Source organism: Eleutherodactylus coqui, chromosome 7 (assembly GCF_035609145.1).
Source record: "Eleutherodactylus coqui strain aEleCoq1 chromosome 7, aEleCoq1.hap1, whole genome shotgun sequence".
In the NCBI taxonomy this organism is placed as follows: domain Eukaryota; kingdom Metazoa; phylum Chordata; class Amphibia; order Anura; family Eleutherodactylidae; genus Eleutherodactylus; species Eleutherodactylus coqui.
The window spans coordinates 218,540,337-218,558,941 of NC_089843.1; the positions used below are offsets into that span (position 1 = coordinate 218,540,337).

At 44.7% G+C, this 18,605-nt stretch overlaps 1 protein-coding gene across 1 annotated transcript in view; it reads right to left on the reverse strand.

The window, feature by feature from the left end:
• The window catches only part of PPEF2 (protein phosphatase with EF-hand domain 2), an 83,009-nt gene that overhangs the window by 48,037 nt on the left and 16,367 nt on the right, over positions 1-18,605 (reverse strand). The window contains exon 8 of the mRNA XM_066574868.1: positions 2,571-2,627. Within this exon, the coding sequence (XP_066430965.1) occupies positions 2,571-2,627 (57 nt within the window). The remainder of the gene's footprint in view (positions 1-2,570; positions 2,628-18,605) is intronic.

Here is an 18,605-nt window from a genome sequence, read left to right on the forward strand (position 1 = left end):
TTTAGACCTAGCGATTTGTCATTTCAATGATTGAACGTTGTCGGAGTTCGTTCGGACAGCCTGTTCATACAAGCAGATACATTGTTGACTTGTTCGCATTCACTGTATAAGTCAATGACTGAACGATAAGTGAATGAGCCAACGTTGCCTGCATAAATGATGAGCGAAAAGCAAGCGTTTTATTGATCATCGTTTGATTGTTGGCTGTGCTTACACTGAAAGATTATCGTCAGAGATGAGCGAGCACGCTCGGTTAAGGCAGTTACTCGAGCGAGCATTGCTCTTCTCGAGCAACTGCATACTGGTCCGAGCACATTCAGGGGGCGGCGGGGGGGGGGGGGGGGGGGGGGAGCGTGGATCACTCTCCCCCCTGCCGCCCCCCCCCCCCCAAATTCGTTTGGAGCACTATGCAGTTACTCGAGAAGAGCGATACTCGCTCGAGTAACTGCCTTAACCGAGCGTGCTCGCTCATCTCTAATTATCGTTCGTTTTTGCTCGTTTGAACGATTTTCTTTTTTTAACGATATCATTCCATGTAAAAGGGGCTTACAGAATATTAAATATGGCTGTGCTGCAGTCATGTGAAACCAGGCTTTGGTAATATAAGATTCATAAATAAATTAACCATGTACTATCACTAAACGTAAAGAAACCGATCATTTTCCCCCCCAATTTATTAACCCTTTCCAGTCCAATTTGTATCCTGGTTTTCCTAGGGGGCTTACTCTTTTCTGCCTTTATACGACGGCGCTATCTGCTGGCTAAAGCCAGTACTGCATGAGGTGACACGTTGGATAGGCTCCAACAGCAGACAGGCTGGCAATATACAGTAAGAGAACCCCGACGGACGTCTTCCAACATCAGAGCTGTACAGCCTTAAATCATAATGTCTTCAGAGGTCAGACAGTGGATTGGAAAGGGTTTAAAAAAAAACAAAAAAAAAAACAGGCAGCAAACAGGAAGCTTTCAGTTTGTTTCTATTTCATTTAGTTCCTTTAGCGCTGCAAACTGCGTTATTTGTTCAGTTAAGAACGGAAACCAAACAGAACAGATGCAAACTGAAAGCTTTCCGTGTGCTTCCGGTTTTTGAAAACCCATTGAGATCAATGGGGAAAAAAACTGATCAGTTTTTATTTCCATTCCAATTCCGTTTCTCTGCTCCAAAAATGAAACAGAGCCCCAAGGTGGGCGGGAATGGGCCCTAATTTGCATTTATAAATAAATAAATAACAGGATGAGTTTGGGAATAATGGCCGCCCTTTTAGACAAGCCAATTTATTATTTGATCGAGTGAATGATGTCAGAGTTGGCTCATACAGCCTGCTTATATGGGCAGATACATCATTCGCTTGTTCAAACGAGAAATCACACAGTCTTTCACTTTCGCAGTATAAGGCCAGCTGATATACGCTACGTTGGGGGAGAAAAACTGGTGAACGGGCACACAAATTAAACGTTGCTGCGCCCGTTCATATGGCCTAGTGAGGCTGGAACATATGCACCGAGCTCACCAGGCCATTGCCCATTTCAACTCCCTCCCTATTGCAGGCTTACCTCTCGTCTCCTCCCCGCTCGGTCTTTGCAATGGGAGTGGGCGGGACAGGGGCGAAGCTCAGCTCCGGTCCGCCCCGCCTCCTCCCATTGATGGCTATGGACAAGGGGGTGGGAAGAGGGTGGGCAGTTAGCTCCACCCCATGCCAACCCCTTGTCCATAGCATCAATGGGAGGAGGCAGGGCGGAACGGCACTTAGCTCCGCCCCCATCCCGCACCTTCCATTGTACAGAACGAGAGGTGAGCCTGCAAGGGAAGGGGGAAGAGAACAGGGGGAGGAGAACAGAGGGAGGGAGTTTAGCAGCCACGCTGCTAAACTTCCTCCCACCTACGGCCGCTGCCATGGACTCCCATAGGAGCCTATGCAGCATCCGACGTATTTCGGCTCAAAAGATAGTTCAGGACTATCTTTTGGGCCCGACGTAAAAATGCCTGGTGTTATATTGGCCGGCCGGGCACTTTTACGTCACGGGAATACGCCCATGTGATCTGATGCATTGGAATCCAATGCATCAGATCACAGCGTATATCAGCCGGCCGTGAAAACGGCCGGCTGATATGCATTCGTGGGAAAGAGCCCTAAGTGACTTAGAAAGACTGAATGAGAAGTGTAAAGTGATGGTTTTTATGTTGCATAAAATGAATGATGAGAGAAAAGCGAATGATTATCGTTCGGTCGTTGGCGTGCTTTTAAACTGTACAATTATTGTTCACTTTTGCTCATTTGAATGATGCTTTAACCGATAATCGTTCTGTCTAATAGCACCCTATTAGTCCACTGATAAACCTGGAAGAGTGTCATGCCCTCTAAATCTGGGTATTTTCAGAGGCTTGGTGCCCCGCTATCCCTGCACCAGATCTCTCAGATGTTACAATCTGACATAAATCCTTCAGAGATACTAAGACCTGTGTTTAGAGCATCAAGCATCCTTATACATTTATATTCCCACATCTTCTGTCTCTTTGGGATTTAATTAAAGTTGCCAAGCTTGAAGCAGCAGATAAATGGGAGACATACCTGTTCCAGCCGGAGCCACTGAACCTGTTGTGCAATAAACGAACACTAGGTTAAATTCTGTATTATATCGAAGTATCAGTATTAGTCTCTAAATCAAGTTGCAAATTCATATACTGTATAGGGCTCCATGCACACTGCAATGCTGGAGTCTGTGAGAAAGAACTCTGTGTATGTCTCCATGTGTAGCTGAAAACACAAAGGTGCAGTATGGGCCCACAGATTTCTAAGAGCACCATATTTGGAAACCTTGGGACGACAGATCCAAATGGCCGTGTGCATTCCTACCATTGTAGGTAACATAAAGCCAGACTTACTATTACTCTCTGTGACATGTTTTAAAATAAGGTGGATTTGGCAACATTGCATTTCCGCTAAAATTAGTACATACATTCCCATATATGTGCAACAGACCTACAGGATCGGAAAGAAAGTATTCCCATCTATAAGCAATATTCTAGTGGAGAATGCCTTTATACACCGAGTCTGAAGGAGCATGGCACTTCATTGTGTGAAATAAGAGGCATATGGAGGTATGTGCATTATCATGGAGCCCTAGTATGGTGCCATATAGAGATGAGCGAGAGTACTCGCTAAGGCAAATTACTCGAGTGAGTATTGCCTTTTGCGAGTACCTACCCGCTCGTCTCAAAAAATTTAGGGGCCGGCGGGGAGCAGCGGGGGGAGAGTGGGGAGGAACGGGGGGAGATCTCTCTCTCTCTTCCCCTCTGCTCACTCCCGCAACTCACCGCTCACCCCCGCCGGCACCCGAATCTTTTGAGACGAGCGGGCAGGTACTCGCAAAAGGCAATACTCGCTCGAGTAATTTGCCTTAGCGAGTACGCTCGCTCATCTCTAGTGCCATACAAAACAAAGCCATAGTCTAGACAAGAATATGAAATCTTCTGGGCACCCCAATTTAAAAAAAGACATTGACAAATTGGAGTAAGTTCAGGGAAGAGTTACCAGGATGGTGAGCAGTCTGCAAATCATGTCCTATGAGGAATGGTTAAAGGATTTGGGAATGTTTAGCTTGCAAAAAAAGAAACTTAATAGCTCCTATCTGAAGGGCTGTCACAGGGCAGAGGGATCAACCCTATCCTCATTTGCACAAAGAAAGACTAGAAGCAATAGGATAAAACTGACAGGGAGGAGACATATAATAGATATTAGAAAAAATGTTTTGACAATGAGGGTGATCAATGAGTGGAACAGGATACCATGGGAGCTGGTGAGTTCTTCTTCAATGGAAGCCTTCAAATAGAGGCTGAACAGACATCTGTCTGGGATGATTTAGTGACCCTGCATTGAGCAGGTGGTTGGACCAGATGACCCTGGAGGTCCCTTCCAACTCTACTATTCTATGACCTTAGGTGACTGATCTCAATTGCTTATCTGTAATGAATGGATCAGGATCACAGTACTAAATACTGAATTTCCTATGCTATCCTTTCGGATTTATCCTCACCATGTGCTTTGGACAAGTAGAATGAAGAGTTAATTCAAAGTTTGAACAAACCCTATAAAGAGTGATTTTAAAGAATGTAAGACATGAGCAGAAACTTTATTGGGAAGGCAACTATGTGCTGTTGTTTGTACTACAGGACAGAAGAATGAAATGGGAAATTCAGTCTTTTCTGGATGTTCTCACTTCAGCACATACATATGGTAAAGTAGGATGGGAGATACCAGAAATCAAAAACAAACGATGAAAGGAAGAGTCTTCTCTCATAGAGAAGTCTATCCTATAATGAAGGTATTTTGTATGCAGCATGATGCTGCCTAGTCAGTGCTCTCAGGTGGAACCAGAGCACATTCTGCTTTGGACATTATAGTGGCTGATACAGTGAGCACTGATGTCTTCTGGGGATGAGACCTTCCTTGCCTTTGTACTAAGCAATAATGGGGTCTCTCAGCCACTTAGCTATAATGGGTTTGGGGCTTTCTCCTCTTTCTTTGGGCTGCATGTGAACACAAATAACAGAACTGTTTCCCGGAAAACCTCTCAGTCCAGGATAAGAAGATTCTCAAACATTGCCCCACTGACTGGACTCTTATAGCTGTGGAAAATGGAGAAGAACCATAGAAATCTTTCTTGGTTCCCTGGTCTTGGAGGATAATGCCATCTGCTCAGGAGTCCAAAGACCTTAACTTGTAGCTCCTAAGACATGAGCACCCCATACTAGGATAGGTAGTGAGGACTACCCCTGCGAGGAAGTCATGCTCTTGCCTTTTTCAGCGAGTTCCTGGTCTGCTGACGCAATCTGAATGTCTGATCCGAGGAGTTCCTCTGCTGATCATACCTCTGCAGCAGTGCAGACTAAAGAGGTCCAAAATACCACTTGTCCTATTGGACTGAGACTGCAGACGTGAACCCTAGTGCTCACACGACCTACTGCATAGAAACATGTCTGGGTTCTAACACAAGCTACACCTGAGAGATCAATGAAGCAACCCAATGAGCATAGGAAATATATAATCTGGTTCATGTGGCTTCTCAGGCAAGCATCTGACTGCCTTGAGCCAATTGTACACCTGAAAGTAAGAAACTTGGGATCCTTAACTTCTATCTAATGACTAACCTTAAGAATTTTCTGCTGACGTAGGCTACTGGAACATTCAAGTAAGTGCCCTTTGATTCAGGCTTACATCTCTTTCTGTCAGGGACACCACCAACCTGATTGCCTCCATCCTGAACCATTCTTCTCAGATGAAGATGTTGATATATTTCAGGTTGATTATGGTAATGAACATTCCATCTGGTACAGGTATCAGGAAAAATCTGTTGCTCTGGAACTTCTCTAACATTTTTCTGAGACCTCGCCAAGGCTTGGAGCATGGCAGGTGGTCTTGCAGGACAGGCAAAATAGAGACAAATCTGTCTCTTGCACCGCTGAATCTTGCCTTCAGAAATTAACTTGCTTGTTCCTTGGTGATGTGGATGGTTATTCTCTTCCCCTGCACCCCTCTGCATAAGGTACACTTGGAAGAATAGCTAGAGTGATCTCTTTTGTTTTAAGATATTCTTCTTGGTTTAAACCCAAGGCTTGTTTTTAGAAATCCTGTCTTCCATCCATGGCTTTGTGAGGCCAGAGATCTGAACTTGGACATTGGAGGCAGGTCCTCAGTATGGATTTCTTTCTTAATGTGGTCTTATATTCAGGACACAGTCTGCTTACTGCTTTATTGCATCTACTAAACTGACAACATAGACATATTGACTATAGCTGTATTGACTTTTTGAAACAAACATATAACCTGCTGGTTATATGAGGTTGCCTTTCTACAGCTATGCTTATTTTTGCTTTTGCAAAGTAAGAGTATTTGATGCTCCAGATTAAAACTCTACAACATTCAGCATTTATCTACAGCTCTGACAGAAGAACGGTAATTCTGTAGGTCCTCCCTGAGTCCTGCCACGGACCAAGCAAAATCTTTAACTCAGTGCATCGTCTCCTGGGAAACAGCTTAGATGGACCATCCTAATTCCCATCAAAGCAGTCTCTATAAAGTTGGTCATCACGTTCATCAGGAAGTGAGTAACACATTATCATTTCAGCAAGATAATTGGGGATGTTTAGAAGATCTCGCTCTGGAACTCCTCCTGCTGGAAGCTACCCAAGTCCTCACTGGACATCATTCTAGTGCAAGCAGTATAAGCAGAAACAAAAAATGGCACCAGGATAAGCATACTTACGTGCAATACAGAATAGAACTGCAGTTGACTACCAGCTCCAATTACAGAAGGAAACTGCCCAGGACATTAAACCCTTTTAAGCAGGGGTTTAATATTCCCTCTAATTAATAATGGAAGGGCAAGGGAAGTGACCTTACTATTGTCAGCTCCTGAGCTAGGCATAAATGGTAAAAGTACTGTTTTAAATGCCCACAAGCCCTATGTACATATATTAGAAGGCTGTGTTTATCTGGCCTCAGGTATGATAACAGCCCACATGGGTTTCCGCAGTTTAGATACTGTCCCATATGCTATACTTTAAAAACTGTATACTGTGCATGTGAGGCCACTATGGTGTTGATGAAATCAACAGCCAAGTATAGTTTTAAAGTCACTGTTTTTGTTACAGATTACTTAAAACATAAATATATAAAACCTGGTTACTATTTGGTAGTTACTTCTTAAAGGGGTTGTCCCGCGGCAGCAAGTGGGGGTATACACTTCTGTATGGCCATATTAATGCACTTTGTAATGTACATCGTGCATTAATTATGAGCCATACAGAAGTTATTCACTTACCTGTTCCGTTGCTGGCGTCCTCGTCTCCATGGTGCCGTCTAATTTTCAGCGTCTAATCGCCGGATTAGACGCGCTTGCGCAGTCCGGTCTTCTTCTTTTCTGAATGGGGCCGCTCGTGCCGGAGAGCGGCTCCTCGTAGCTCCGCCCCGTCACGTGCCGATTCCAGCCAATCAGGAGGCTGGAATCGGCAATGGACCGCACAGAAGACCTGCGGTCCACCGAGGGTGAAGATCCCGGCGGCCATTTTCACCAGGTAAGTAAGAAGTCACCAGAGCGCGGGGATTCGGGTAAGTACTATCCGGTTTTCTTTTTTAACCCCTGCATCGGGTTTGTCTCGCGCCGAACGGGGGGGCTATTGAAAAAAAAAAAAACCCGTTTCGGCGCGGGACAACCCCTTTAACTGCTGCACACAGGCGCGGTGCTAGTGAGGGCACATACACAAGGCTTGCTTTCACACCCGCATTTGGGCTCAGTTCAGGGTCTCTGTCTCTCTGCTTTATTTTTGGAGTAGAGAAACTGAAATAAAATGGTTCCGTTTTTCTCCCCATTAATGTCAATGGGGTTAAAAAAAAAAGGGAAAGCAAACGGAAAGGCTTCAGTTTGCTTAAATTCCGTCAGGTTCCCGTTTTTTTTTTTTTACAGAAAAATAAGACAGTGTGCAGTGTTATTTTTCCATCCAAAAACTGAATGGAAGTAAATGAAAGCCTTTCCATTTATTTAAATCAATGGAAAAACAACATAGTAACATAGTATGTTAGGCTGAATGGAGACAATGTCCATCTAGTTCAGCCTGTTTCAATCCCCTTGCTGATCCAGAGTAAGGCAAAAAAACCCAAGAGGCAGAAGCCAATTGGCCCATTCGGTGAAAAAAAATTCCTTCTTAACTCCATAATGGCAGTCAGACTAATCCCTGAATCAACCTTTCATAGTTCCTACCTGACTATAAGACCCAGAAAAACAACCCGCTGGTCACCTAATGTCTATATCCTGTAGTATCATAATGCTCTAGAAAGACATCTAGACCCCTCTTAAATTCCTCAATGGATTTTGCCATCACCACATCCTCAGGCAGAGAGTTCCATAGTCTCACTGCTCTTACAGTAAAGAACCAGCTTCTGTGTTGGTGATAAAACCTGCTTTCTTCTAGATGTAGTGAATGCCCTCTTGTTACCGACACAGTCCTGGGTATAACAGATCCATTTTTTTCCGTTTTTTAATTTTATTTTTCTCCTCCAAAAATGGGGCAGAGATGGAAACCCTGAATTGACCCTAACGCAGGCGTGAGAGCAGCTTGAGCTCTCTCTGCAGTATTTATACAAATTCTGCACAGAGTATAAAAGAAAATATCAAGGGCAAGTGAAAACCTTACTCAAATCCAATACTAGAAAGGAATACAATGAACCCTCGTAGAAAAGCAGGCCATTTGATAGGACATTAGATAGGACAATAAAAAACACAAGGAGGGAGGAGCTAAGAATGTATAGTTTGTTCAAAATTAGAACTACCTCTTCATATCACTTGTCCAAAACATCATGGCAGGGCGTTGAATCTCCATACTTATGTGATGTTGTGCAGAACATCCAGAAATACCAGCTATATCCAGGTTATCTAGTTAATTGATGGCGACTTGGATGTAAGAAATTCGGAAGGTTTACTTGTAGGGTTGGTGTTCCATATAAAGATGGAAATATATTTACGTGATAAGACTTCTAACGTTAAGAGGGTTGTCCAGTTGTAAACAATGGATAGCCTATCCTTAGAATAAGTCAACAATAGTAGATCAGTGTGGCGGGTCGGTTGCCAGGGACCCCTGGCTGATCAGCTGTTTTCTGGGCGTGCACTGAGCCAATTTCTGCAGGAAGCAGACAGCTCCATTTCAGCTGCAGTGGAATTTCTTGGTATTGCAGGTCATGTTCCCATTGAAATTAATGGATAAGATAATACTAGTTTACAAACGGACAAGCCCTTTAATTATATATAACAATCTTGCCATCTCAAACAGATATTCAACATGTGACTGACACTTGTGATCCATCTTCATAGCAATAGTTATTAAGCAATATTGTACATCTAGGAATAATAATTACAATATATTCATACCGGGTGTTATGGAGTGAGCTATGGAACAATAGAAAGAATAAGGTTAGATGCTATGCAAGCCAATAATTAAATTGCTAACAATTACTATAGAGTCATTTTGTTAAAATTTTAACCATAAATGGCTAGATAAAAGAGAATTTTTTTTTTAAATCGCTATTCACCACTGTGTGGGAGTATAATATACTTCTAGTATTATTGGGGAATATTTACGAATTTGATTGAGCCTTAAAGGGGTTGTCCCGCGGCAGCAAGTGGGTCTATACACTTCTGCATGGCCATAATAATGCACTTTGTAATGTACATTGTGCATTAATTATGAGCCATACAGAAGTTATCAAAAGTTTTATACTTACCTGCTCCGTTGCTAGCGTCCTCGTCTCCATGGTGCCGACCAATTTTCGGCCTGTAATGGCCAAATTAGCCGCGCTTGCGCAGTCCGGGTCTTCTGCTGTCTTCAATGGGGCCGCTCGTGCAGAATGCCGGCTCCGTGTAGCTCCGCCCCGTCTCGTGCCGATTCCAGCCAATCAGGAAGCTGGAATCGGCAATGGACCGCACAGAAGACCTGCGGTCCACAGAGAGAGAGGATCCCGGCGGCCATCTTCAGCAGGTGAGTATGAAGACGCCGGACCGCCGGGATTCGGGTTAGTACTACCCGGTTTGTTTTTTTAACCCCTGCATCGGGGTTGTCTCGCGCCGAACGGGGGGGGGGGGGGGTTAAAAAAAAAAACCGTTTCGGCGCGGGACAACCCCTTTAATCTTGTCATAAAATGTGGAAACATTTGGCACATTTATGGCGCATAATGTCAAGTTGTAGACCTATTTATGAAGTAAATGCACCAAAAAGATGATAACAGTGCACCTCCATCAACAATGGGTGTAACATAGCAGAAAAGTAGTGTGACTTAGTGGGAGAAGCACAGCATGGAGTGATGTTCACCAAAATTATGGCGCAAACTAAACAGACCAATGGGTCGTATAATGTTAGACAAAAGTGTCTAAAGATGTGCCAGATGTATGATCCAGCATGAGCCACTGTGATAAATGTAGCACCCTTTTAGGCTAATAGATTAGACAGGACTAGTAAATCCGCCCCATTGTTTATTGCCACTCCAGCGAATACACATTTTTCCATTCCTGCACCCCTCACCAGATTGCCTGTCACTGGCCTCCTCTGTAGTGCTGACTAACTCCCTCTCCTCACCCCCTCCCACCGTGTCTCTAATATTTTACTCAATATGGTGCATTCTTCGTGCAGTAATTTTGAGATGATCACGAGTAGTGATAAGGAAAACAATGGTGTTGGGGGTAGAACTGGCCTTTTATGCTCCGTACCATCCACAAAGCAGTGGTAGAGCAGAAAGTTTAAATGGTATCTTAGAAATCATGATCCAGAAGGACGTGGCAGAGCTCAATAGACCATGGACCGAGTGCCTCCCCAACTGGTACTCTTCTCCGTAAGGCACACACCTGAAAGAATAGGCCTCAGCCCATATGAGGTACTTTTGGGGTCAGCCCCAAGGTTAGGATTGTATTTAAGGTGATAACTCCAGATGCAGCATGTTAGCTTGATAAACTGTGTTATTGATCTCACAAAACACTTAACTAATGTATATTCTCGAATGTTTACTTCCCTTCCAGATCCAGAGACTGACAGGGGGACCCGTGACCTGCTCTACGGAGATTGGGTCTATGGGAAGAAATTTGTTAGAAAACACTCCCTTAAACCTAAATACGATGGTCCCTACCAGGTGCTACTGACCACAGCCACGTCAGTGAAACTAGACGGAAAGAGTTTCCTGTATCCACGTCTCCCAGTGCAAGAAGGTTCCACCTCCTGAGGAGCAAGCATAACTATGCTATATTTTCTTCTACTATTGGGGCTGTTCAGGGAGAGGGGCGTTTCTCAGGTAGCCATCACAAGAGAAAAGGATGGGAACTGGAACCCCTGGTTGATGGCATATGAGGGTACAGTTACGTTCTGGTACAATTCATCCAACACTCATGTAGCCACATTCTCCTTTGATTATTGTGACCTAGCCCCCTGCCCTCATGCTTCGTGGCAGTGTAATGGATATGCGAGCATAATATACATATGCATCATGAATTTTTACTGCGGACAGGACTGTAGCTATTGGGGATCCGTGGGGTGGAACACAGGGACAGACTAGGGCTACAAACCACAAAGTGCCTTAGACAAGAAAGACAAAAACAGGAATCCTTAATTAGTTGCATGACCCTACTCAACACTGGCAGATGCCTCCACATCGAAGGATCCGACTTGAGCACGCCCCTCCTCCGCCCTACACTGGCGACCTTCCGTACTCGGTATGTCTGGCCTGTGAGTCCAGAATCCCAGATGGTGCAACATCTTTTTTAATAGTAGTGCGTCCTGACCCCATCCCTCTGAGACATCACCTCTTCTCCCTGTACTCCAAGGCACTCCTACTACAACCCCGGTGACCACTTCCTGTCCTGGCAGCCATCTTAGCACTCCTGGAACTACATCTTCTACACCCAGTTCCGGCAGCCATCTTGGTATACCAGCCAGAATGCACAACTAGGAAGGACCTAAGCCCACTACGTCCCTCTATCTGGTCCTTTGGGCAGATGGCTTCTTCTATGTACCACCTAATACTGGCCCTCCTGCACCTGTAGCCAACCCCTACACCCTAAGATACAGACTTGGAACAAAATGATAGCTAAAGCTGAGCCTACCTTTGAGGTACACCAAAGACACCCTACAGGGACTGGCGCACCAGATAGGTCTGACCTCCTCTATGACTTTCCAGAATAGAATGACCTTAGATATGATCTTAGCAGAGAAAGGAGGGGTATGTAAAATGATAGAGGAGACCTGTTGCACCTACATCCCAGACAACGCAGGACCCACAGGTAAAGTCACAGTTGCCATTAAGAGGCTGACTGACCTATCAGAAGAATTAAAGGGGTTGTCCCGAGGCAGCAAGTGGGTCTGTACACTTCTGCATGGCCATAATAATGCACTTTGTAATGTACATTGTGCATTAATTATGAGCCATGCAGAAGTTATAAAAAGTTTTATACTTACCTGTTCCGTTGCTGGCGTCCTCGTCTCCATGGTGCCGACTAATTTTCGCCCTCCGATGGCCAAATTAGCCGCGCTTGCGCAGTCCGGGTCTTCTGCAGTCTTCTATGGGGCTCCGTGTAGCTCCGTGTAGCTCCGCCCCGTCACGTGCCGATTCCAGCCAATCAGGAGGCTGGAATCGGCAGTGGACCGCACAGAAGAGCTGCGGTCCACGGAGGAAGAGGCCATCTTCAGCGGTGAGTAGAGAAGTCACCGGAGCGCGGGGATTCAGGTAAGCGCTCCGGTGAGCTTTCTTTACCTCCCTGCATCGGGGTTGTCTCGCGCCGAACGGGGGGGGGGTTGAAAAAAAAAAAAACCCGTTTCGGCGCGGGACAACCCCTTTAAAAAGGAACTCAGGGATAACTGACCCTTGGGACCAGTACTTTTCATGGATGAGCGGGTGGCAAAGGATCCTGGCCCAGATAGGCATTGCTGTCTTGTGTGTATAAATCATTTCTTGCCATTGTAGCCTGCGGTGTCATACCATGTGTAAAGAAAATGGGCGAGAAGACAATCGCTGGTGCAGTACCAACCATGCCCCTTTTGGACCCCGGATGCACAGACGTTGAAAAACCTTATGCTCCAACGCAGTCTCTTCCCCCCCAGATACAACAAGATCCAGCCTTAGGAAAGCACCTGATCATCTGATATGCTCAGACGGTGACTCTGGGAGCCAATGGATAAACCATAGGTTGTCAAAAGGGCCGCAGAAGTATTCGAGAAGGGATTCTCAGGGGAGGTGGATAGGTCTCCGGGAATCAGGGACAGATAAAATAGTCATTTTAAGGGGGATTGTAATGGATTGCAATAAACTAAGTAAAATGCCTATTGCAAATATGTGCCTCTCCTCTACACTACTAACACAGCTTCCTGTCTGAAAGTGCTGACTAACTCCCTCTCCTCACCCCCTCCCACCGTGTCTCTAACATTTTACTGAATATGGCGCATTCCTCATCCAGGAATTTCGAGATGATGACGTTAGCTCCTGGAGGGAGAAACCCCTTCAAAGCAAAACCAATCAGCTACAGATTCGTACTTTGTGACGTAGTAACTATGCACACTGTCTATAAAACCCAAGACAGCTTGATTGGAATAAAGAAGTTTCATTTAGCTGAACAGCAGGTTTCAGTGTGATTCTTCCGTGCATGCATAGGCCTTAAAGGGGTTGTCCCGCGAAAGCAAGTGGGGGTATACACTTCTGTATGGCCATATTAATGCACTTTGTAATGTACATCGTGCATTAATTATGAGCCATACAGAAGTTATTCACTTACCTGTTCCGTTGCTGGCGTCCTCGTCTCCATGGTGCCGTCTAATTTCAGCGTCTAATCGCCCGATTAGACGCGCTTGCGCAGTCCGGTCTTCTCCCTTCTGAATGGGGCCGCTCGTGCTGGAGAGCTGCTCCTCGTAGCTCCGCCCCGTCACGTGTGCCGATTCCAGCCAATCAGGAGGCTGGAATCGGCAATGGAACGCACAGAGCCCATGGTGCACCATGGGAGAAGACCTGCGGTCCACCGTGGGTGAAGATCCCGGCGGCCATCTTCGCAAGGTAAGTAAGAAGTCACCGGAGCGCGGGGATTCGGGTAAGTACTATCCGTTTTTTTTTTTTAAACCCCTGCATCGGGTTTGTCTCGCGCCGAACGGGGGGGCTATTGAAAAAAAACCAAAAACCCGTTTCGGCGTGGGACAACCCCTTTAATGCCCTTCGAATCAGGAAGGGGGCAGATATTCATCATTAGGTATATTAGTACCAATCTATAACAGAGTGTCCTTGTCCCCTCTCTAGGCAGTTTCTGCTGTAGGGTCTATGTAATAGCATCACACAGACTGAGAAACTGACTAGAAAGTTAACACATAACCCCAAGTAAACCTGAGCTGGTCAGAAGTGAGATCACATGACTAACTGTAGAGAAAGAGGCCAGGAGTTACAGGTAGAAAGGAATAGCTAACCAAGGTAACAATAGCCAACTTATATATACTAGGAAGCTAGCTACATAATGAATAAAAAAACGTCACCGGAGTGGCCCTTTAACTTCCATATCAAGTATATAACGCATAACTTGCAGCAGTTAATAAGGTGTTGTGTATGCCAAGTAATAATATTAGATTTTCAGATTACATAAAAATTTTGCTGGAATTGTTACAGCTGATTTTAGAGTATATTTGTTGTCCTGAAATTATAGACAGGTCCATTGCAACATAGACTAGTAAGCACAGTGGCTATCACTGGGCAAATACTATTGATGGTCTATCCTCAGGATAGGTCATCAATAGTTGATCACAGGGAACCTGCAGCTCAATATCCCACCGATCAGCTGATCGCCAGGTCTGCTGCCAGTGCAGGGGGGCAGATGTTGTAATGAGGGTCGGAGCATGAAGCCTAACAGATGGCTTTACACTCATTGAAATTAATGGGAGCTGAAGCCTTCTATTACACTTCCAGTATTTTCGGTTCCGACATCGGGGTTGGAGACGGAAGTATATTAGGTGGCTTTGCTCCTATTCATTTCAATGGGAGCAAAGTCGCATGTCAGACTTCCTGCCCTGACCCAATGACAATGCCTGGCCCTGCTGCACTGACAGCGTGGCAGGCAATTAACTAATCACTGGGGAGTGGGTGACCAACTATTGATGACCTATCCTGAAGGTACGCCATCAGTAATATTTGCCTGGAAACCCCCTTTAAATCTCCAGACAAATTGGGGAGAAGTTGAATGAAGCTAAGAAAATAAGGCTTTTTTTCATACTATGTTTTGTGAAACCAGTGCTGGTTCTGTCTTAAGTCCGTCCTCCATGCAGGAGAATTCAAAGGGACGAAACCTGGACGACGCCAAATGCAAGACCTGATTGGTTGCCATCTCGGTTTCCATGCTCAGCCCTTTTCCAGTATAAAAGACTGACAGGGACAGAAAGTATGTGAGGCTAAAGAGGTCTGTGTCCTACATACCGGTATTCTCCCTATGCTGCTATCCAGGTTCCATCCTGGTTTCAGCATAGAGGATAGAATCAGGATGAAACCAGCAGTTGTTCCAAAAAACATACTGCAAAACCAGGCTAATCCGCATGCAGATCAGTGGCTGCAGTACTACAGATCTGCAGCAGAAATCTCTGGGTAAACGCATGGATTTCTGTGTGGCATATCTGTTCCGATGCGTTTTTAGCTGTGTGAACATAGCCCTAATATCAACACGTTCATACATAGCTGTGTGAACATAGCCTTAATATCAACACGTTCATACATAAAGCATAGGAACTTTCATTATGATCAGTCTATTAACCCTTTCCAATCCACTGTCTGACGTCTGAAGACATTATAATTTAAGACTGTACAGCTCTGATGTTTGAAGACGTCCGTCGGGGTTCTCTTACTGTATATTGCCAGCCTCTCTGCTGTTTGAGCCTATCCAACATGTCACCTCATGCAGTACTGGCTTTAGCCAGCATATAGCGCTGTTGTATAACAGCAGAAAAAGAGTAAGCCCCCTAGGAAAACCGGGATACAAATTGGATTGGAAAGGGTTAAATAAAGTAATCACATAGTGGTAACCCTTGTTAATGCATTTTTGTCACATTGAACAATAATATTAGATAATAATGAACTGTGTAGACACATAACACAGTTATTACAGAAATTACCTAATAAACAAGATGTTGTCTACCCACACTCCCAATGTCTAAAAGCTGAATTAATTATACCACCTTTCTATGCAATACTCCCCACCAAATGCTTTGCATAATTTGTCTTTTTACATAAAGTTGCAAGAAAAATTACTCATGACTTCCCCAAGAACTGACTGGTCAAACGTTTTTTTAATTAAGATGCGATAGGTAGGGTGGGTTTCACAAGTGCTCTGCCCAATAAATAAAGGCACGCAAAGCCTGGTTACGAAAAATCTGTTCTCAAGAAAAAGCCATACCTACCCTGTTTCCCTGAAAATAAGACATAGCATGATTTTTCCAGAATTTTTGAGGATGCAAAATGATTTTTCAGCCTTTTTGAGGATGCTTGAAATATAAGCCCTACTCCAAAATTAAGCCCTGCTAACAGTTAATTTAAATAGTGTCCAGGCAGCTATACATGTAAAAAAGTTAAACCCTTTTGAACAAAAATTAATATAAGACACTGTCTTATTTTCGGGGAAACACAGTAGATGCCAACAACTTTCAAAAGACCTTATGAGATGTGTTATTCAGCAACATCAAGCTATAAAAAGCTGCACAAGCATTGCTAAAGCATTGCTGTATTTCAATCCATGGTTAGAAAAATGATCTACGGATGAAAAAATTAGGGACTGTTACTACTGTCCTTAGAAGTGTATGTTTTGTTAAGATCACTCCAAAAGCACCATAGGAAAACCTAAAAGAAGTGAAAAAGAGCCAAAGGGTAACAACAAAAGACCCACAGAAGACCCTACAAACTGCAATAACCTTTCTCTTACTTCAGGAGAGGACTTTGACGCAACCCTTTCCAATCCAATGTGTATACTGGTTTTCCTAGGGGGCGTACTCTTTTTCTGCCATTATACAACGGCGCTATCTGCTGGCTAAAGCCAGTACTGCAGGAGGTGACACATTGGATAGGCTCCGACAGCAGAGAGGCTGGCAATATACTGTAAGAGAACCCCGATGGACATCTTCCAACATCGGAGCTGTACAGCCTTAAATCATAATGTCTTTAGACGTCAGACAGTGGATTGGAAAGGGTTAAAGGGGTTGTCCCGCGGCAGCAAGTGGGTCTATACACTTCTGTATGGTCATATTAATGCACTTTGTAATGTACATTGTGCATTAATTATGAGCCATACAGAAGTTATAAAAAGTTTTATACTTACCTGTTCCGTTGCTGGCGTCCTCGTCTCCATGGTGCCGACTAATTTTCGGCCTCTGATGGCCAAATTAGCCGCGCTTGCGCAGTCCGGGTCTTCTGCTTTCTTCTATGGAGCCTCTCGTGCAGGATGCCGGCTCCGTGTAGCTCCGCCCCGTCACGTGCCGATTCCAGCCAATCAGGAGGCTGGAATCGGCAATGGACCGCACAGAAGAGCTGCGGTCCACGGAGGAAGAGGATCCCGGCGGCCATCTTCACCGGTAAGTATAGAAGTCACCGGAGCGCGGGGATTAAGGTAAGCGCTCCGGTAAGCTTTCTTTACGTCCCTGCATCGGGGTTGTCTCGCGCCGAACGGGGGGGGGGGGTGAAAAAAAAAAAACCCGTTTCGGCGCGGGACAACCCCTTTAAAGATTCACTAGTGTTGTGATTTTGTATCACTACGGACTTTCATATAAAAACCCAATAGGTTTATGTATAAATATATTTATTACTATTTGGATAACAATTAGCCCACTTTTTATTAGTAATCAGTGCAGAAATCCAGGTAATTCTAAAGGGGTCACTTACTTTTTCTTGCAATTGTAAGTACTCTTGACAGATTCCAAGAGTGGAAAATCCTTCAAGAGCTGAGGCAGAGAAATATTTCCACACTACCTACCCCGATAATAGGACCTACCCGGCTTTTTGGGGGGAGGGTGAAGGGGGCTTGAAGTATAAGGCCTTCCCTGAAAATAAGACCTAGCTAACCTGCATAAGAAAACAATACTCACCTGGTCCGCGGCGCTGCGGCAAACTGCAGTGTCCTCCCCGTTTGCCATCTCAGCTTCTTTCTGGTGACGGGGCTTTGAATACCCCGTCTCCAGCAAAGCAAGAGCTGTGATTGGCTAATCGAGCGCCAGCAGCCAATCACAGCCACTTAGTGAATGACATCACTCAATGAGATGGCAGACGGGGAGGACACTGCAGTTTGCCGCAGAACCGCCGGAGACCATCGCGAGGCATCGGGACGCCGCGGACCAGGTGAGTTTAACACCCCCCCTTCTCGAAAAGAAGACACATCTTTTGGGATAAAAATTAATATAAGACAGTGTCTTATTTTCAGAGAAATACGGTATCGCACTGCTACCATCCTACAATTGTGAGACAAGCATTGCTGTTACTCTTAGATAGAGCAGATAATCTCACTATGCTTTACTGCTCCAGGTTCATCACTCTTAACCACTGTTCCAAGTCTCCATTTTCAGCTCTCACTGTAATGACACGGATTCAAATGGTAAGAAAGCCTTCCAGCTTACCTTTTCTAGACTTGCGTATGGAGGGATTGCTGGTGGTTGAGCCATTGGATGTGCCACATCCCATGATGCACAATTTGGCATGCAATTTTCCAATTACTATTGTAGTATATATTTATGCATTCTAGGTATGAAAATGAAAAGTATGTCATTGTTACTAGAAGCAGTGGTAGTAATAATAGTCATTAACCCATAAACAGACAAAAGGTGAGATTAGAGTTAGTGTGGAAATGATGGTAAATGGCAATGTTGAGTTTTTAGTCAAACCCCCAAAAAGCTGTTGAGATAAATATGAAGTCTGGCCACAAGTCTGTAGATTAAACAAGTATAAAGTCCAGCATTCGTGGTACAAGTAGACACTTTATAAAGGGTTCGATTAAAGGGGTTGTCCCGCGAAACAAAGTTGGGGTATACACTTCTGTATGGCCATATTAATGCACTTTGTAATGTACATCGTGCATTA